The 22906-nt window shown below is 31.7% G+C and overlaps 1 protein-coding gene and 1 long non-coding RNA gene across 3 annotated transcripts; one reads left to right on the forward strand and one right to left on the reverse strand.

Annotated features, from left to right (window-relative positions):
• Positions 1 to 3294: 3294 nt before the first annotated feature.
• LOC139525529 (uncharacterized) lies at positions 3295 to 7965 on the reverse strand. Its single transcript, XR_011664921.1, has 2 exons — positions 7885 to 7965; positions 3295 to 4011 (listed from the first exon to the last, which is right to left on the reverse strand). It is a non-coding gene; the product is annotated as an uncharacterized lncRNA (long non-coding RNA).
• A 232-nt stretch (positions 7966 to 8197) lies between these two features.
• LOC139525530 (GMP reductase 2-like) lies at positions 8198 to 22541 on the forward strand. 2 transcript variants are annotated; one of them, XM_071320927.1, is made up of 7 exons: positions 8198 to 8412; positions 14788 to 14907; positions 15613 to 15696; positions 16758 to 16931; positions 18492 to 18680; positions 19550 to 19752; positions 20446 to 22541. In XM_071320927.1, exons 1-7 carry the CDS (start codon positions 8326 to 8328, stop codon positions 20642 to 20644), a joined length of 1056 nt encoding a protein of 351 aa, XP_071177028.1. In that variant the 5' UTR covers positions 8198 to 8325; the 3' UTR covers positions 20645 to 22541. The 2 variants fall into 2 exon arrangements, with proteins under 2 accessions (XP_071177028.1, XP_071177029.1); XM_071320928.1 differs by lacking the exon at positions 8198 to 8412 and adding an exon at positions 12195 to 12238.
• Positions 22542 to 22906: the final 365 nt, after the last annotated feature.

Consider the following 22906-nt stretch of genomic DNA (forward strand, 5'->3'; position numbering starts at 1 on the left):
AGTTATCTCCTCTTTTAATATATATCATTGATCATCTTCCATAATCCTTCCATTATAGAGGGTAATAATTCATTACAATCTAGTCATGTACAAACTTGTGCTTATTTTACCGTAAATGGTGCTTCCATGTTGATTGTGTATACATGTTCAGTGCACATTGTACAGCACACATATCACATTTACATTTTGTATTCATCATCACGACTTTATATCAACACCCCCATGACACAAAAAAAATCAGCATTTCATACTTTTGTAGTGATTTTTTACTGTTATTCCATTTTCTAATTTAAATTTTGTTTATTTTATATAGTTTTTTATGAAAATGCATAATTTATTCAAAGTATTATTCTATTATTTTCATGAACAACACAATTGTCATAAAATATATATGCTGTACGTCAGTATCTAATCAACTTGAAAAGACTTGTCTCTAATGTCCATTTCAAAATATTGCATTACACAACAAATTTTCAATCATTTTGTAATATTTGTAAACATAATATATTAAATAAAGCTGTCATAGTTTCATTCATTTGAAAAGGCAATATTATTTTTTTTGTACAGTGATTTTTTTTTTTAAATAACACATGACACAAACAATTCTTATTTAAAATAACTTGTGTGTATGATATTATCAATGTTACTTAATATTATTTCTGTTGTCATGGGGATGTTGATATGTAAATTAAGTTAGGACCTATTTTTAGTATCTTAATTTTTTCCACATTTGGAGTAAAATAAAGTGATGAAAGAACTATGACTTGTTTTTTGCTTCAGTAAATTGTGTTACTAGTGGAAGTGAATGAGACTGAGGGCGATAACAAGGGATGCCACATCAATTTTAGCCCACCAGGACTAAAGAGATATAAGAAGATGTGGTATGACTGCAAATGAGACAACTCTCCATCCAAGTCACAATATGTAAAAGAAAAATCACTATAGGTCAAAGTATGGTCTTCAACATGGAGCCTTGACTCACATCTAACAGTAAGCTATAAAGGGCCCCAAAAAATGACTTGTGTAAAACAATTCAAACAGGAAAAACAAGGTCCATTTTACCCCACCATGACTAAAGGTTCATGTGAGCTTTATATTTACAATATGGTGACCACTATACATTTTAAAAGATATTTTCACCAAAATGGCAAGATGTACATGTGTATGTACAGTTATACACATTAATCTACTTCATTGATACACAATTTTCTTAAATTTCATGCTCCAATCTTCCAGCTTAGAAGAGCTATCATTCAGGATGGATTTTGTAAACTTACTTTTGATCAAAATGAACTGAAGACCATTATACAATAATTTGACCATATATATTATTTCTTGGAGAGAATCCATGAAAAAAGTAAAATAACAAAAAGACCAAACTCGGAGGAAAATAAAAAATGAAAAGTCTGTTATTATCTAATGGCAAAATCAAAAGCTCAAACACATCAAACAAATGGATAACAACTGTCAAATTTCTGACAGGGTAGTGTTTTTTTAACCTTGGAAGTCACAAAACATAATTTCTATTTTGTGTATAGCCTGCAAGACCGATACATGTATTACAATCCAGCATTAGAAACAGCAAAATCTATTTGTATAAAGTTTATGATTTAGAAGGAAAAAGACCTGGATGCTTCATTTCTTGTATGTAGGTACCTTATGTTATGTTCTTTCCTTCTGTCAAATTTCAAGTCCTTGATCGCATTTAAATGGTTATGGGACTGATTTAAAAAAGATGTGAAATACTTACTATGCGTAACAGGATAACTATATTTGGTACATGGCTTCTTTGCAATTTTATAGATTATGATGCACTTTGTAAATACAATTTATTCACAAACCAATTGCAATCACACTTCTTTTGGAGAAATGTGTAATATTCATAGACATTCATGATTGTTTTGATGACCTACTGGTCCCCAGATATGATCTGCAAGTAATGACATCTCATAGACACAACTTTCTTAGTAAAAGTAGCAGTTTTAGTCATAAAAGGAGCTCCTATGAGAAATATTTAGAGGGGCAACCTACATGTCCATGATCCATCAGAATAGGTTAACTTGACCTTGACCTAATTTTATGGATCCATGACCCAAATTAAGTTTATGGTGTCAAGTCCTTATTTCAGATACTATAAATAATAGGTCAACTATATTTGGTTTATAGAATGTCATCTTACCATTTGCTTACCTAAACCTCATTTTCATAGTTCTGGTTCAGTGGACAATTTCAAGTTTGTGTGGTTAAGTCTATTTCTCAGATACTATAATCAATAGGGAATCTATATTTGATGTCTTGAAAGATTGTAAGGTGTACATTTGTACATGTCCAACTGGTAGATTTAATTTTCAAGGTTCATTGGACACTTGAGTTTTTGTGGTTTGTACTTTTTCCTTGATACTATAAATAACAAGGCCCCTCTTTTTGGTGTGTTTTGAATGGTTGAAATGTGTGTCTGACAGGTTTCATATGACCTTGACCTCCTTTTCATGGTTCATTGGTATATAGTTTATGTAGTTTGGTCTGTTTTCCGGGTACTATAAGTTATAGGACCACTGACTATATTTGATTTAAGTGTATGAAATGATTGTAAGGTGTACATGTTTGTCTGGCAGGGTTCAAATGACATTGACCTCATTTTCATGGTTCATTGTTCAGTGTTAAGTTTTCCTGAATTTGGCAGTTTATCAGATACAACAATTTAAGCAATTGCAAACAGTTAACTTTATTAGGTGTATTGAATGATATTAGTTGTACATGTCTGTTTGCTGGGTTCATATGACATTGACCTCATTTTCATAGTTCAGTGGTCAGTGCTAAATTTTCCTGGTTTTGTCAGTTTATCAGATACATTTGTACTTCATTGTATAAGCAATAGGTCAACTATATTTGGCATATGAAATGATAATAAGATATACATGTCTGTTTGGCATGGTTAATATGAACTTGACCCATTTTCATGGTTTATTGGTTAAGTTAATGTGGTCAGGTACTATAAGCATAGGACCACCATATTTAGTATATGGAATGAATTTAAGGTGGTACATTGTACATTTTTCTGGCATAGTAATAGTTCATCTCACCTTGACCTCATTTTCATGGATGATTGATACATGTAATGTTAAGTTAATATGATATTTTGTAGTAAAACCTTCATCATAAATTCAATGAAAAGTAAAGCTGGCAACACATGTTTGCATGTGCACTCTTATATCAAATTACTTTTAAATATTTTTAATTTGTATTGACCATGATTTAAGCATCTCTAAATAGGCCACTATTTAAAAAAATCAATTTTAATATTTGAAACATTTATTATTCTTTTTCCTTTTCTGATTCTATTTCAGATTTGAACTTCCATTTCATTGGCTTGTCATATCCCAGCATATGTATAAATACATCATAGTCTAAGAAATGTTCATCAAATGCCATAAACGGTTTTCCTTTGATCTTCAACGTTGTAAAAATTCCTGCAACATCTGGAACCACAACATCTTTAGTAGTGTACTCCATTTCTTTATTTCTTAGAAAGAATGTAAACCGACCTGCTGTAAATGTCTTATTTTTGCGGTTAAAGTATATGTATGTAATGTATCTTTTGGTTACAAAATGCATAAGTGCTGTTGTTCCAAACATAAAAAATCCTAATGACCCCATCCCTGCCACTAACAATGGTACAGGAAGAGTATCGCCAATCATATACAGATATGGCTGAAGTGCAGCACTTAATACACATGTTCCCAGTGAAACAGCTTTACATAAAAACACAGTTGTGTTATTCGGTCCTGCATAAATTAAGTCTCCTTTCTTGGGATGATATACAGGTTTTTTACACATTGGATCTAATGGAATTTGTGTTGCCATGGTTCTACAAGTAAGGGGAATAACTCTACACAAAGATGGCTGTAATTGAGAGCAAACATTCTGGTTGCAATTTGTGGCTGCTTTGTACAAGACCCTCGTACCATTTGATATCAGTCGTTGGACCTGCATATTTGTTAATATGTAAATCTGAAATGACAAAAATATATAAGTGATTTTTTTTTTACATGTAGTTGTAATTAAAAATAGGAACATTATCATTGTGTAGACACTACATGTGTATGTAGTATATGACAAAAAAAAATGATTTACAAGTGTCAACAATATGTACATGTATGGCAAAATAAAGCCTGTCATTGCCTGTATCACTCATCTAACCTTAACTTTAGAACCAGAACTTCCAAGACAAGATATTCCTGTCTTAATAAAAAGTAAAATCACAAAAATATTGAACTCTGAGGAAAATTCAAAACAGAAAGTCTCTAATCAAATGGCAAAATCTGATATAATGTTTAGATCAAAGACAAAGTTTCAATGTCCCTTGCGCTGCACATGCAAATATTTTGTCCATCCAGGGTCAGGTACTTAAAAAACATCACTTTTTAAAACAATTTATAAATTGAAAACTTTGCAGTGGAAAAATTATTTTCTTTTGGAGGCCATTTTCCATACATGTAAAATTTAATATTTCCATGGATCATAATTATTAAAAAAAGACAATCCTCTAGTGTCTACCTTTATTATGATTATAGAACATGTCTGAGATGAATGCAGGACAACTCAGTCCGCAGATAAGTCAGACCGAGTCCACGCAGAGCGTCCAAGAAGACTACTGGGATTGTGTCAGAAAACAACTCAGACCGTCAATAAGACAACTTGGATCGTCTATAAGGACAACACAAAGTGTTAAAAGAGGATTAGAACTATATGAATTATTATAAATCATTAAACGATATATTTTAGATTGCAACATCATTTTGGCATGTTTATACTGACTTTGCAAATAAATAAAAAAAACTTGGATCATCTATTGGGAACAACACTCAATTGTCTATATAGATGTCTCTTCATAGACAGTCTGAGTTATCGTTATTTATATAAATCAGCTTCAAAACTGTCATCAGATATATACTTTTCCCCCTTAAAGGGGCACTAGCTGTCAAATTCATGTTCACCAATTAGACTCAAATTCTTATATTTTATTTATAACAATGTAAAACATTTTTCCAAACTATCAAAAGTATAAAATAAACAATTTACAGGCCATGGTCTCAATAAGATTTAGCTTCGTTGTGAATTTTAGCAATGCAATGACGCCATCTTATTAAATTTCGAGTTGACCTTTTATGACCATATAAGCGATGTAAACATAAACATAGATATAAATAGATTAAGCAACTCGTGCAGTTGGATTTTTATAGGTCTAATAAATTTTGTATTATAGATTAAAAATTTATGTTTATCGTAGTTTTTTCCTGAATAAGAATGATTTTTTGTGGATCAAATCAGTCAATCAAATTATTTACCTTTGTTTCACTTTCAATGTTGACATTCTTTTCTTTTAAATAACCGTACACGGACAATGCATGCGTTATTCTATCTCTTTCTACGGAGTTTAATTGGAGTTCACATGAATACAGGTTTAATGAGGTCAAATTATTCACTTGCAAGTGAATAACTCATTATCAATTTTTATTAGCTTAATTTGACAAAATTTAACCATTTTAGCTGCTAAAAGTGAATTATTATTTCACTTTCATCAATGATTGAACAAAAAAATCATACTTCAGATTTTTTATATATATATCTCGTAGTTAGTCTATATCTACATCATACGACGATCCATCAGCACATTGATGACTATACGTCCGTCGTCGGCGCATCGCAAACAGACACTTAATAAAATATAATAACTAATGAGTGCAATAATTCTTTGCAAACACAAAACAAAAATTAACACATTTACATATATTTACAAACAGGTTGGATATCTAAATATACTGACTCTGGATCAGTATTTTAAACTGATCCAGGGAGTTACTGATGACATTTTGTGGAAGTGAGTTCCACAGTACAACTGTAAATGGAAAAAAGCTGTACTTGAAGTAATCTGTTCTTGTGCTAAATGTTTGGTATTGTAATGAATTAGTGAATCTGGTGTTTTTGACTAGCTGTGGTAAAAGGTAAAGGTTTGGGTCTACTGCAATGAGATGGCAGGGATCTCCATGGATGAAAATTGAACCATGGAGGAACTTTCACCATTACAAACCTTGTCTACGCTGTACAGTGTAGCGCGATCGGAAGTATTTTATCCCTCCATACAAGGAATGGTGAACATGCTAATTCATTGCTTATTTAAATTATATTTATTTGAATTTTCATTATAGAATTAGAAGTATCAATATTTTCATTTATTGCCGTTTTTAACCATTCAAATGCCAAGTCTTCATGGTCCCCCCTTAGTCGAGAATGACCAAAAGCTGTCATGAAGGTCCCCATGCAGATTTCTTTTATTTTTGGTAATTGTTATGGGGGTTAAAAATCATCTGATGTGGAGCTTATTTTTCGTGGACACTGTCAAATTCAGAGCCCATTACCGGTATGGCTGATTTGCAGCAATAACAAAACAATTTGTACGGGTTATGTAAAAGGTTAAAGAGATTTGTAAAGCAAACGTTGACAAATGAAAAGGTTTTTAATGACTTTATCTGGAAAAATTGATGCTGTGCAACATGCATCTTTCGAGTCTGAATAGAAACCGGAAACGCGGATGTATCAATTTGATTGTAATATACGAAATGAATTCGGAATTTAGATACGATATTTCTTTACAGGAAATATTAAAGTTTTCACATTTAAACTTTTTAAGTAATTCTAAATTATCGTTACAGCAGTACTCGAGTTATTTGCGATGAAATAATATTTACTGTTTTGCGTCTTATTTTGTACTTCTTAAAAAAGGGGGATGCTGATTGCGTAATTCAAAATAAAGCACGTGTTCGACTTGTTAAACTGCTTTCTTTGTAACTGGATTAATTTATTTATTTATTTATTTAATCTAAATGATCATAATCATTTGCTGAAACTTAGTTGATTACTTCGACAAATGGATCGTCTATCCTCAGATAGTATTCTCCTGTCTGGTTTGTTGATCTACCTGTACAAGCTCAGGTACAAGTAATTAGCGATCTTAATCCGGATATCCCTCAGGCGTTAGAACTGTATTGGATTATAACATAAAAAGCCTAAGGGTTATGCAATTACATGCATTTGATTATAATTGATAAAAAAATGGCGTCGGGCTACAAAAAACGATGAAGTTTTGAACGATGGCGGAAGACAATTTAACGATGGCACAAGACAATTTAACGATGGCGCGAGTCATTTGACGATGGCGCAAGACATTTGAACGATGGCGGGGCTCCATCGTTAAACAGGCCATGGAGATCCCTGAGATGGTGTAAGATTTTGTACAGCATAGTTACTCAATTGATGTTTCTGAGAGTTTCAAGTGACTTCCGTTGAAGATGGTCAATCATGGAAGTGACACTATTGGTATTGTGGTACATGTTGGTGCCCCTTAAAATCATTTATTTCGTCAAAAGTCTTATTTTAAACTTAGTCTGAGTTGTTATTATAGAAGGTCCAAGATATTGCTGATATTTACCTACAGTATAAGTTTTATACAAATCTGGCAAAAAATGTACCTATGAGAATGTTAACAAGGCCATTTTTCATAGATCTCATATTTCAAAGGGACATAACTCTTACAAAAGAATGTTGATCTGACAGCCAAAACATAATGACTTATCCATGAAATGAGTTGTAGTTCAGCTTAATCTGGTCAGACATACATTTTGACTTTGCATAGAACCCATATATATATCAATTAAAGTTATCCTTAAACTCAGGATAAGAAGATAAGTGAGTATTTCACATTACAAAAAAAAACCAGAAAAACTTGAAAAAACCATTGCCATTTTTCTTTATCAGTGATGTCTGATGAAATGACTGGAATCAAATATAGTCAGAAGACAATTATTAAATTTAAAGTAAACTTACCTGCAGACCATATATATGCGATATTAAATAACTGAATTATTACACACGTTTGACCTCATCTGCAAAAGTTCAATATTTAGCCCGGAAATGTCATATATAATAGCCAGAGCAGCTTTCGGTGTGGATACGATATATATTTTTTTTAATTATTTTTTTTCTTACAGCAAATATAAAGTTACGAAATTGCATATTTATGCATTGAATATCAATTTATCAAATATAATTTTATGGAAATTTTTTATTCAATTAAAGTTTAGAACATCAGTTCTTTTTAAAAAAATATATGTAAAAGTATTGCTTCCGAGTAATAGCATTACCCAGAAAAAAAATAAGTTGCGGAGGCGTGGAAAATCTTGCGTGAAACCGCTCAAAATTTGGCATCAAATCAACATTTGACCAGGAGAAATATCTTGTTACATATATTCCTGACAAGCTACCAACATGCCTAGGATCGACAACGACATTAAATTGGACTTTAAAGATGTCTTGGTTCGCCCAAAGAGAAGTACACTCAAATCAAGGTCTGAGGTAAATAAAAAAATATGCATATCAAATGAGCATTTTGAATGGGTAAAAAGTTATGTATAAATTGGCATACTTTGTTTTAATTATGTCCTTACAGTGCAAAAAGTAATTCTATCAATTCTTAACTTTATCAAACAGTTGCATACAAAATATCTGATGAGGCTCTATAAAAGACCTATATATTTTGAAGGTCATTTTTGCACATTTAAACTATCTGCAGTATTCTCTTTTCCTGAGGAGTAAATGTGGTCTTTTCTTTTCTAAGGTCCAATACAAGGGCATAACCTGATAACGTAGTGTCACAGTCACTGATAGATTTGAAATGTCATTCCAAATGATGGGTTTCTTCTGATTGTTATAACTGAATTTATTTATTTTATTTATAATATTGTCATGATTGTAGATACTATTTTATTAGTATTTTGCTCATATGTAATGTTGCGCTCATATTAATTGTTATATTTCTCGTTTTTTAAGAGTTATGACGTTTAGCCTTCGTAGTACGAAACGTTGTCTAGTTTTTAATCATTACAAGTTATTATTCGGAGACACATCAGTATTTTATACAGAGATTATAATCGAGAATTGTACGTACCACATCAATCAGGCAATAAAGTCGAGTATGAGGTTGTTTCAATATGTAGTTTTGATAAATAAAGATACTAAATTGTCTAACCACATACTCCACCTTTCTAATTTCACATAGTACCCAATTATGACATTTAGTCTGTTTCTTAAATAAATGTATAAATGTGGATTAAACATGTCAAGATACATGACGGTTCAATTTTAGTATCCTTACAATACCATGAATACCTTACCAAATGCACAACTTTCTGTAAAAAGTGACATATTTTTCTGGTGCATATTAATTTAATCATGCAACTTTTTTATGCTTGAAATTACACATAGAAATGATATAAAACTAGAATATTATAAGTGTCAACTTCACTAAACTTCAAAGTTGAGAGTAGGAGATCTACCTTAGAGCACATTCTATGTGATAATAAGTACCATTCTATGTGATAATAAGTACCATCCTTTCTTGCATTATTTTATGGATTAGTGTGCCATCATCTAAACATTTTGTGAAATTAACTTAGTTGGATGTTTTCTTATTAATTGTCTCAGATTTACTTCTGATACATGTATACATGTATCATTTTTAGAACTACATGTACATATTATTTTGAAATATTTGTTTTATTTTGATATCATGAATTCTGATATTAAGTCAGTAAATTTCATTAACACATGTTCATTTGATGGGGTTCAATTATACCATGTATACTGCTATGTACATTTAATGCATCAAATTTTGATGGTTCAGCTCTATGAACAAAGTACAAGTGGACATGTTCATGATGGTAGAGAGTTTTAAGGATATTATGTATAACAAATTTAAAATGTACTTATGTTATTCATTAGAAGTCTCTTTCATCTGATTATAATTGATGTAATTGTGTCAATAATTAAAGCATTGTGTTCATTCCTGTATATTACATCAGAAGTTATGATTATTATTCATGTAAATACATGTAATAATGGACTACTGATTGTATGCATTATATAACTTATCTAGAGTTGCCATGTCAACATCAAAAGATACATGTACGTAGGATTAACCAAAAGAAATGATAAATGATGCTCATTACATTTATCTTTAGTTTAAAATCTTGATGAACATGTCTTTTAAAAATATGCAAGCTGGGCCTTCTACAATGTATTACCCAGGAAAGGAGATGCACCATGCAACCATTTTAAATCTGAAATTTACTGATATTTAGTTTTTAATTCATAAAATTAACAAATAATTAGACAGCAACCTAATAAATATTAAATAAACAAATCTAGAGGGCAACACTCTGTGTTAATAGTCATTGACTGTAGGCTGATGTCTATATGACATGATCAATATGGCAAGCTCTGAGGTCTTGTATAAAAATTTCTGTTAGTTAAATGCAGCTTGAATATCAAGTGACCACTACCAGTAAAGGCAGTATAAATTCATTTTGTAATTGGTCTTGTACAAATGTAATTATCACAATGTTGAATATCTTTCATATCTAGTTTAACCTAGATATATATAATATCACTTCCATCTGCTGGAAACCACGAAAATTAAATCCCACTGAAACTATTTAGAGACAAAACCATGAAGTTTAGCCCCACGAAAATTAATGTTTCTACAGTATACAATTAGTACATGTATATCCAACATGTTTCCTAACTGGAAGAAAGAATCTCCCAGTTTCGATTCATCTGCGTTGATTTAAAAAAATTGCAATATAAAGCTGTAGATATATTTATTTCTTAATTTATGTGTATTAATATTTTGAGTAATTCAATTTCTCACACATAAACTAAAGTTACCGATTTTGTTTCATTCCTTTATCATGTTTATTGAGAAAAATTAACTGATCAGAATTGATGCATATAGTGTCGAAACTAATCAGTAAGATTTCTAATTCCATGTAGCCTTTTTGTTTATTAAGACAATTTTTATGTTTGTATGGGCATAGCAAGTTGAAACATCACCCTAATCCCCTCCCCTCAAACAAAGTGTTGAAATTCTAGACTAGACAATCCAGACTTTTTAATATGGTATATATCATTTGGTTTGAAGCAAAAAGTAGTATAGAATATTTAAATATTTTATGTCTATTTGATTACCAATGATTACAGATAGATCAATATATATTAATAATTAGAAAATTTCTGAACCTATTTTAACCACCTGTTCTACTATTTCTTTGAATTCAAGCAAAATAAATAGTCAAAGGAGAGTTCAACAGAGATGCCAACTAAAATTGCTCTACCAGATAATCATGATGGGGGTGTTAAGGGACCTTGGCTGGCTATAAAGCCCTGGCATGGTCGTAATCCTTTTAATTACTATAGCTACAATGTGAGGGGGTTTGTAAACTATTGAGTGATTTAGAGGTACAAAAATGTATTATCAGTGTGGACAACCGCAATACATATGTTGGTAATACCAGTGGCGGATCCAGAAATTTTCATAAGTGGGGGCCCACTGACTGACCTAAGAGGGGGCCACTCCAGTCACGCTTCAGTGATTCCCTATATAAGCAACCAAATTTTTTCCCAAAAAGGGGGGGCCTGGCCCCCCCCCCTAAATCTGCCTCTGAATACCTGTATATGTAATACTGGATCATTTAACTTCAACTTGTTTGTCATCTGCTATCGATTACTATGATTTTACTATCACTCATTCTGTCAGAATGGTTTACACAATTTTAAAGTTCATATAAATACTCGTCTTGGTGATTTTTTTTGTGTTACTTTTTTAGATTATACAAGAGTCAATTTCAATAATTAGTCAGGTGCTTATTACAATTTCAACATGGCGTTATGTTGAAAAAATGCTGATGATATGATATATATATGATTAAATATTGAAGCTATTTTGTTTGATGTGATTTCTGTTGAATGAGAATAGCTAGTACACCATTTTTAGAGGTTTTACATGTCTTTTTTCAATAAAAATTTGAATGAATTTTATTTTTTTAAATGAAAATTAGAGTATGCATATATGTCAAAAAGAGGATAAAACCATGAAAGATGTGTGAAATACTGATTTGTAATTCTAGACTTTCATAATTTTGATAAGAGACATATTGAGTTAGATAATTGGAGATAATAAACACCTTTTCATGGAGAGATTAACTTTACACTGAGATAACGTAAGAAAGGGTGGTTTTGAATAAAAAATAAAGGCAGTTAGCAACTGCCAAATTTGAATATTTTAAAATTATTACAGAACCGAGTTAGTTATGCTACAGCAAGTTCTTCAACAACATCTTTTACGGTATGTTGTTTGTTGTGCCGTGTGCTCCTGCATTATCAACCATATTTGTGGCTGCCATTTTTCACTGTCCTCCATCATGTCCATGTCAAAGAATTAACTATTATATAAGATCTATGTAATGTTTCATTTGTAAATTCATTGTTTTTTCTTACAAAAAAAAAACAAAACCCAATTATGGCAAAATGAATAGGTACAAAATGTATAAAACGCATATTAAGTTAATTATATTCCATTAATTTTGTTTTTATTATGGGGATGTTGATCTTTAGGAACATATACAACTTTCAACCACCATTGGAGTCTTGTGTTGTACTGTATACACATAACATATAATGTAATTGTTTGAGATTTGCTATGCTAAGTCTTGATGTAGGAGATCTGCTAAATCTTGTGAGTTATATATAGACCTGTAAATTGGAGCAGGATAAAAACATTATTCATACAATAAGGGAAAAATAAACTGTATAAGTTGTACTTGATGAAACACTAAACAGTAGAAAAGCCTCCTTTTTCTAAATATAAAAAAGAAGATGTGGTATGATTGCCAATGAGACAACTATCCACAAAAGACCAAAATGACACAGACATTAACAACTCTAGGTCACTGCATGGCCTTCAACAATGAGCAAAGCCCATACCACATAGTCAGCTATAGAAGGCCCCGATAAGACAATGTATAACAATTCAAATGAGAAAACTAACGGCCTTATTTATGTAAAAAAATGAAGTTCAATTAAATAAGTTTTATAGTTTCTTACAATGTAAGAATATTGTCAATACTTACAATAGATTTGGGTATGCTGATAATTTAAGATAGCAATTATGACCCAGTCAAATTATTTTAGAGAAGTATTTGACACTAATTAATTTTTGAAAAAGAATAAAAAACAGCACTGATATGGAAAATGTATTGTATATTAAAAGCATGTTCTTCAATGGTTACTGACAGCAAGTGGTGACCTGTTCCTTTGCCTGCAACCTACGTTGGATCTAATAGACTTTTGTCATATTAAGTATTTTGAGGCAGGCTTGACTTGAAATTTTTCTGACAGGTTACCAACTTAGTGGTAGGACATCCTGGAACTCGGTCAGGAAGAGCGTCTGTAAAAAGTAAAATCAAACATACAATCGATACGATATTGCTGAAAATAAGCTGTTTCATATTTTCTATAAACAACAAAATAATTGATAATAGTAAACTTCAAAAGTTGGTAATATGAATATAGTGCATTGCTTGTTTTATTTTGCACTTGTAAATCTTTAATATTGGTGTATAGTTATTCTCATCAACATGCAATGACTGAAGAATTTATTTTTGAGTGAAGTTTGCAAAATCTGAAAACAGTTAAAAGTTTAAAACCAATACATATATACGATGAATAGACATATATTCATATGTTTCATTAAAAAAAAATGGAGAGAATTACTGATACCCAATCTCTAATGTTGATGATGCACATTGTATATCACTTTGATGTTTTTTTGACAGACAGAATGCATTTGAAAAATCAAAATGCATCTTACCATTTCATTGTTTTCTTATTAGAAATCTTATGAAGAAACATCTTTTATGTTCTATGGGATTTTGTCAGAAACTTATTCCAACCATGGAAGTAAATAACTAGATACTATAATGGTTTACTTTTACAAATTGTGACTTGGATGGAGAGTTGTTTCATTGGCACTCATACCACATCTTCTTATATCTAACTTCTTCCATGGTCTGGCAGACTGTTAAATAACTGTACAGATTAAATGTATACCTTTAGTTCAAGATGAAATTTATGCAAAAGTGAGTTTTCATATATGGCAATGTGGCACATCCTACTGGAAGTTAATCACTATGTACCATCTTAATAAAGTCATGCATGCATCACTTTAACATAGACTTTTGTTGTTCAAATAACGTTTACATATTTAAATACAAATGTACCTAAAAACAGTAAAAGCCAAACATGCATTAATAATGTATTCAGGAGATTTAATGATTTTTAACACTGTAGAATTCATGTTCAATAGATATTAAATAGAGCAATGCATTGACATACTTGTAAATAAATATTAAATAGAACAATGAGTTGACATACTTGTTAAAACAGATTTCTTTGGGTTACACCACACAATTTGCTTAAATCTTGAACCCATAAGTCTTATCATTTAATAGATCCAACAGACTTTTTTTTCACACAATTCAGCAGGACACATTAATTTCCATAGAGTGAAGATATTAACATGCATATGGTCTCCACATCATTACATTCACATATAGTAACTAACTATAAATATAATATATTATCAAGATTCATCCTTTTCTATGCCCACTTTTTTTTTGGAGGGGGGGGGGGGGGGGTAGTAAAGTTCCAAAGTTAGACCCTAACCATAACAGTTTAATAGATTTTCCTATCAGAAAGAATTATTACAATATTCTAATAATAATGTCACAGGGAGATTTTTGAAATATGATAATCGTATTATGCACCAAATATGTGGAAAAATCAGACTTATTTCTGAGAAGGTACATGTAGTTTACACTCGTTTTTATCTTTCAGGTTGACCTCATGCGGTCGTATAACTTTAGAAATTCCAAACAAGAATATACTGGGATACCAGTTATGGCCGCTAACATGGATACAGTAGGCACATTTGAAATGGCAAAAACTCTTGGAAGTGTAAGTTTAGTTGTTGTTATATTCCTCACAAGATTTACTGCTGATGTTGACAAAATTTAATAGTCCTGATTCATCAACTTAAACAAGTTAAATAGATTTTCCATTTATTTAATCATGAAAATGAAATAAGAAATTAATGAATATATAACTACAATACATAAAATTTAAAACAGGTTTAAGAAAGAACAGGACAAGCATGCTCAATTTTCAGATTATAAAAGGATATATTTTCATGGGAGAGTATGGGAAAATTTGAAATTGAAATTGAAATCATGAGAGAAACTGGTGTGTACATGCATGATCAGACAAGATTTTAATAGACAAGGTAGGGTGGGGAAGAGGAAGTTTATTAATAAGACAACACTCATAATGTGCACTCATCAAACAACACAAAAACTAGAGTTCAATATGCAGTCTTCAACAAAAGACAATTAAGTGTCTACACGAATGTAAAGCTATTGTTAAAGACAACCATTGGAATGGAGTTCGGCAGGCACAAGAACATGTGCTAGGGTTACTTAAAAGTGGCAAAGTTTTATTTCTGCTATTTTTGCAATTTAGATAAAATTGTACAAATATTCTCGAAGGATCTTTTGGGAAGACAAGAAAAACACAAAAATAAAACGCTGGGAACAGAGTTGAAATTTTAAATTAAATTATAGGATATTAAATGGATAATTCTATTTTTCTAATTTTTTTTAACAGTTTTGTGTGTTTACTTGTATACATAAACATTACTCTATAGAAGCCTGGAAAGAATTTGCAGTAAAAAATCCAGATGTACTTAAGGTATGTTGATATAATGGTGTCATAATAGTTTCTAGTTTGAACAATTCATGTCCAAGGGAAATGAATATCATGTAATCACAATATACTTAATTCTAAAACAATAGCAAAACATTTAAGGAATAACATACAACATTAAAAAAACAACCAAAATACAACAAAAGCCTGGAAGAAACATGAACATAATGTGGATTCATTTATTTATCGTGGATAAAGGAAAACTTTATTGGAAATTAGTATGGCGTTCATTATCACTGGACTAGTATATATTTGTTTAGGGGCCAGCTGAAGGACGCCTCCGGGTGCGGGAATTTCTCGCTACATTGAAGACCTGTTGGTGACCCTCTGCTGTTGTTTTTTTATTTGGTCGGGTTGTTGTCTCTTTGACACATTCCCCATTTCCATTCTCAATTTTATTGAATGTTCGTGGGTATTTAATTATGTGGTTTTGCCTAGGTCTGCATACAAGCCTAAATTAAAATTTTAATGTGTTGGACATTTAATTTCGTGGTTTACCTGTCCCCACGAAATCTGCGAAAGTTGGTATCAACGAATAATAATGAATCCACAGTACTTGACATTTCAAGTGATGGAAAATGTTACAAACAGCTGTTATATTCCTTGGTACACAGTTGTGCTGATATAAAAAAAGAGTAAAAAGCTATAAACTAAGATTGATTAAAGGCATAATGACAAATATTACATGGTCACTTGAATAAAAATGTTCATTCCACCATATTAATGGATAAACTAGTAGTTCTAAAATCCTTTTATTTGAGTTTTAAATTTAATACAAAGGCATTGTTCTTTTAATATAAAATATAATGTATGTCAATAAGACATCAACCAGACACACAAATAATCAACCAGACACACAAATAATCAAAAATGATATTCATGAAAATCTTAGAAGTTACTGTACAAACCTCTCAAGATAATGTTTGCACTTTTTTTTAATTTTTTTTTATTCTACAGTTAAAGAAAAACTGACATACATATACCATAAGTGCTGTTAAATATGTCCTCTGTTAACAGCTGGTAAACTTGTCTTGTTTATTTTTCAGTATGTAGCAGCCAGTACGGGGACAGGAAAAGCTGACTTGGAGAAACTAAAACAAATCATTGAAGCTGTCCCAGGAATAAAATACATTTGTGTAGATGTTGCTAATGGTTACTCTGAACATTTTGTACAGTTTGTTAGGGATGTCAGGAAAGAATTCCCTACTCATACTATAATGGTAAATAGACTGATTTGATTGGACAGAAATCAATTTAAAAAAGGTTAGGGATCAGTAAATGCCATAAATTATACATCAACTATTATGGTAAATGAACAAATTTTATTGGCAAGAAATGAATTTAAAAATAGTTAATTAGTTGAGATCCACTAATTTGGGCCCAGTCAAGAAGAATATATAAGAAAAGAGATCACATTTCAACCTTATGGTTCTTATATGCATAGCTGTTACTTTCAAAATATGTAATTTATCTGAGTAATTTTGGGGTGTAATAAAAGCAAAAGGGCCTGGTTTCCCTGTTGAACCCTTGTTTAAATTTTTTTTTGAATGATGAAAATTTGTATGAAATTGGATTGTCTGTTTATTTGATGAGAAGTACATGTTTTTTCAGGCTCGAATTTCCAGGAGCCAGTGTGCGTTTATAAAATATTGGTTCACCAGTAATGCCCATGGCAGGAATGTTACCTACCTACCTAGTCCTTATTATGCCCGGGGGCACATAGGGCAAGGACTAGTTCTTTCCACTCATCTCTGTTCTGTGCTTTCTTTTCTATTACACCCCAGCTGATTCCATGTTCTTTCATTTCAGCTTCAACTGTTCTTCTCCAAGTTGTTTTGGGGCGTCCTTTCTTCCTTTACCCCTCAGATGTCCATCTTAAGGCTACTCTGGTCAAGTCCTCTGCTGGCCAATCAATCGACATCTTTTCTGCTTTAATAAAGTCTCCATGTTGTTGGATCCTGTTGCTTCATGGAGGTCTTTGTTGGTAATCTTACGCGGCCAGAATATCCTTAAGATCTTTCTAAGGCAACCATTGTGAAAACTGGAGAGCTTGTTGATGTCTTTTTCTGTCATTCTCCAGCATTCCGCCCCATATAGCAGCACTGCTAGTACACAACTGTTATATAATCTTATTTTGGTGTTCTTACTGATGTTGCTTGTCTTCCAGATGTGTCTTAGTTTTAAAAATGCAGTTCTTGCTTTTCCTATTCTGGCTCTGATGTCTTTGTCTGCTCCTCCTTCAGATGTTACTATGCTGCCCAAGTAGGTGAAAGATGAAGTGCAGTCTAGGGGTGTTCCATTTAAATCTATTAAAGGAGGCTCTGTGGTATTAAGAGGCATGACTTCTGATTTCTTGATGTTGATGTTTAATCCAATCAAACTTGCATTCTTTTGTAACTTAGTGGTTTTGTCTTGCATGTGTGTTTCTAGATGCGACAATAAGGCCAGATCATCTGCATAGTCCAGATCTTCTAGGTAGTTAAAAAGAGTCCACCTAATGCCTGTGTTGTTGCTGTTACTGATGGTGGAATTCATTACCCAATCGACAACTATAATGAATAGAAGGGAAGACATAACACAGCCTTGTCTAACTCCAGATTTTACTAGAAAGCTGATGTCTGATGAAGTTCCCACAGTGCATCTGAATTCTGTATAGAACATTTTGATAAGTTGTACTATTTTTGCTGGTATTCCATAGCATCGTAAAATCTTCCATAAGCTTTCTCTGTGTATGCAGGAATGTTACATGAGATATAATTGTCAGTTCAATTTGATTTCAGGCAGGAAATGTAGTAACTGGTGAGATGGTGGAAGAATTAATTCTGTCTGGTGCTGATATAATCAAGGTTGGCATTGGTCCGGGTAGTGTGTGTACGACAAGGAAGAAGACTGGTGTTGGGTATCCACAGTTAAGTGCCGTGATAGAATGTGCTGATGCTGCTCATGGTCTAGGAGGACATATCATATCAGTATGTGTTTATTTAAGGAATGACTGCAATATTTTTTCTGTCTATGAAGAAATAAAAACAAAAATGTGGTGCACACTGAATAACCCACTACTTTAAAGTGTGCACCACATTTTTATGTTATTTCGAATAGACAGAAAAATATTATTGTCATTTCTGATAATTTAATTCTAAATTCCTTTTAAACAGGAATAAACCATGAAAAAACGTTGATGACGTCAAGGTTTCATGACTAAATTATGTCTTTGAGCTGATAAACAAAACAACATCAGCCAATCAGAAGTCACGTTACATCCAAAATTAAATTATAAACCAATGGTAACTGGGTGGGGTATAGATTATGGTCTAGGAGGACATATTATACCAGTATGTATTAATAAAGTATTGGTGGCTTGATGGGGTATAGATCATGGTCTCCAATAACATGTCCTCTAATAATGTATTAATCAACTTTCACTTTGTGGTATGGTGGAACACATGTCACAGTCTATCTAAAAATAGCATATGGCTCTGTGGCACATTATATGTTGTTGATGGGCTTTAAGTTACATTACTGGATGTAAAGGAAGGTGAGGTCAGGTGTATTTGACATCAAAATATAAAAAAGGTATAGACAATTTTAAGGCATGGTCAGTGAGTGTGTACCCAATTGCACAGTAAGTCAGCTTATGACCGAACAGCATAAACAACATGTAAAAAAGAAAAAAAAGGGGAAAGTCTTTAACATGATAATAACCCTTTACTTCCATATACCATTGATCTTTCTGGGATGTTGATTTGCATTACAAATGAATTAAGTCTATGCAGCAGAGAGGTTGATATGACTTTTATCTAAATTTGAACTTTGTTAACTGGACTGAATAATTTTACAGGATGGAGGATGTACCTGTCCAGGTGATGTAGCCAAGGCATTTGGAGCTGGAGCTGACTATGTAATGTTAGGAGGAATGCTGGCAGGCCATACTGAGTCTGGTGGAGAGATGATAGAACAGAATGGCAAGAAGTTTAAGCTGTTTTATGGAATGAGTTCTGCTACAGCAATGAAAAAACATGCTGGTGGTGTAGCTGAATATAGGTATACTTATTGCAGTTATATAGGCAAATTTCTGTAACATGGCAAAATACTGCAAGTCAAAGCTGAGTAAATAAGATTTGTTCATATTTTTTCTTAAAAGTGGTGTTAAAACACAGAAAATCAAATCAAATATATTTTTTGCCTAACAACTTTGTCTGTAGGATAAAGGTTTATGTTGGTCATTCATGTTAACGTTTGTTTAGTCTAAATCTTAGAAACTTCAAATCATAGAGGAATGATGTTGTGGCATACTTGCGGTATGTCAATGGTTCAAATGTAAGCGGGGTGACTCAAATAAGAAGTAAGAGCAGACTTGTTACCTTGGAGTCAGAATAATTTGTAGGAGTTGGGTGACAGATCTTACTGCTGACCATTATCATGTTAAGTAACTCACTATATATCTGATTCTGATTATTAGTCTAGTACAGAGCATTTTGATTTGTGACACAAAGGTCACCATTAACTTTAAATCATCTTGACTTACATATAGAGAATGATTGTCATTAGTTAATTTCAGATGTATGCAACAACAAATCATACAGAAAAGATTTTTTGTCCGTCCACACTAAAGTTTGAGTACCTCACTATGACATTTATTAAAATTTAAATAAGAAAAATATAATTAATAACAGGCATGGGGATATTCAGTTGCCTACAACATTTTGAACAATGATTCTATTTTTTTATTTTCAGGGCTTCTGAAGGTAAGACTGTTCAGATAGAATACAGAGGGGATGTGGAGATGACTATACAAGATGTACTTGGAGGTATCAGATCTACATGTACCTATGTGGGTGCAGGAAAGTTAAAGGAACTCAGTCGTAGGACAACATTTATACGAGTCACACAACAGTTAAATGAAGTCTATGCTGCAAATACCAAAGAACATTGATCATTTCTTATGCTTACTCCATTCCAGTTACCAGAAATCCAAATGCTTTCTGCCAAAAATGTCTCTGATCCCGGTTTCTTTTTTATTAAGTCTTGTGAATCTCATTTATCAATAATTTCTTTGTACTTTGTTATTAATAATCAAAATTATATTCTGATTTTTTGGGGCAAATTCAGATCAAATTGATGTGGGGTTGTTATTTTCACATGTTTGGTTAATTGCAAAATATGCAATATAAACCCCTTGAAAATATTATTATATTAACAGTACTGATCTGGATTTAATCTGTGATTTATTTGATTTTGATGCGGCCCTTGTTTAATGTTTTACCTGAGTTTTATGAGGTGTTAATATAGTTCTCCCATCTTTATTGACAAGAAAAATTTTGGAAAAAAAATTGTTATTGTATTTTGTGATTTCTGTCATAATCATTTGTACAATTTTTCATGGTGTAAATTTTTATTGTTTATTTTAATCTGGTGATCCCAGAATGTTATATATTAAAAAAAGATTGTTTTTATTTGTTAAAAATAATTTTGACATTGTTGTGAGGAGATTTACCTGTTGGAGGTAAATAAAGTGATCCAAAGTTGAGTTCTATAAAAGTTCTTCTTCTTCTTCCTTTATAGTACAGGCCTCCCAGGGGAGTATTATCGTACTGTAGTTGAAGAGTTGCCACCGTCAATTGTAGATTTGACGGTCTCAAATGTAGTTTTACTGGCGACGCGTAGCCGAGACAGTAAAACAGAGATTTGCGACTGTCAAATCAAAATTGGAGGTTATTCTATTACGTTACCTGTACGCTTCAAATTCAGATAAAATAACTTTAAAACGGCGAATTGGTGGTAGGTGTTGTTTTATTTTGGATTATATAGTAGTAATCGAACATTTGTTGATTCAATCATTTCAAAATGGTTGACCCTCCTTAGTTACGCCTGGTCAACTGTGGATTTGACGGCAACTTTTAGCCAATGAAAAAAATTGTTACATACAAATTGCATTAGAATATTAACTATGTTTCAACCTACTTTAAGATTAATAGTTTTTATCACTACCAAATTAAATGGGACAGGGATCACCCATTTATCATTGATTTCCCAAAGTCATTGAAGAGCCCTTAGAAAAAGTGAACTTCGTTGAACATTTAAATATGTGGGTTATCATTACCCTTGAAAAAGGTGAACATTAGTATGACTATCCCATAACTAAAAAATGAGTTCACAGTATAGCTTATATAGAATTCATTAATATGCTTACAAACAAGCTTTAACTTTGGGTGTTAGGGTTTCCCACAAGTACACACCGAAGTAGTTTAGCTTTATCAGAAGTTTTGTAAATTGAGTTTCATAAAATAATATGTAGGTTAATCAACATTGATAAACCAATAATTATGACTGAAGCATTAAGCTTGAATAATGTTACTATGTAAACTATCACTATTATATTGTGTTATAACGCATGTACTTCCACTCCTGTGTGGCATGTTTTACACCTTATTTTACTGAAATAAAATTTAAAAAAAAAAATCAAATCTGAATTTTTAGCACAAGAGAAATTGTTTGACATTATATTATTTTGGTAGCCATATTTTGTGCTGGATTCATTTATGTTGGTAGATATCAATTTTCATACTTAGAGATGAAGGAAATTTTATTTTTTCAGTGGTTTTATCTATTGTTCCTATCAAAGTAACTAAAAAAAGAGCTTTGATATTCAAAGAATGTTAATCAATTTACAGTTCTTGTTACTTTTGAAATTTTTAATGTTGAATTATAAATGACAAATGTTTCAGAACTAGATTTTTCTACCTCTTAAATCATATGAGAAACTGATGGCTAGTCCTTTTATTTTTGTGGATGATATTGACATTTTAATAAAAATTGCTGTTATTATACAATTTTGTTGTATTTCTTTATTTGATGCAGAGTAAAATTTCGCTTTGGAGCTGCTTAACACCTGTCTTACCTATAAGATTATATGTTGTCATTACAGACAAGCCCCACAGAAAATAGTTTATAATATTAAAACTTGATTGTGTATGCATTGCACTTCTATTTTCTATGCTCTATTAAAATATTGAATACATTGTCTCATAAACAGAACTTTTTCTACACAAATAAGAATTTCTTTGTTGAGGTCATGAAAAATTACTTTGTGAAGAACCATCCTATGATTCCAAAAAATAAATATACCAAAGGTGATATCATCAAAATGCTAGACATTTGGATCAACGACATATCTGTTGATTTAAGTTGATCAATA

Source organism: Mytilus edulis, chromosome 5 (genome assembly GCF_963676685.1).
Source record: "Mytilus edulis chromosome 5, xbMytEdul2.2, whole genome shotgun sequence".
Classification (NCBI taxonomy): Eukaryota; Metazoa; Mollusca; class Bivalvia; order Mytilida; family Mytilidae; genus Mytilus; species Mytilus edulis.

Coding starts and splice junctions, on each gene's coding strand:
- LOC139525530 (XM_071320927.1), top strand. CDS start 8,326: ATGCCTAGGATCGACAACGACATTAAATTGGACTTTAAAGATGTCTTG. Junction 14,908..15,612: donor TGGCAAAAACTCTTGGAAGT/GTAAGTTTAGTT, acceptor TTTTTTTAACAG/TTTTGTGTGTTTACTTGTAT. Junction 16,932..18,491: donor TCCCTACTCATACTATAATG/GTAAATAGACTG, acceptor ATTTGATTTCAG/GCAGGAAATGTAGTAACTGG.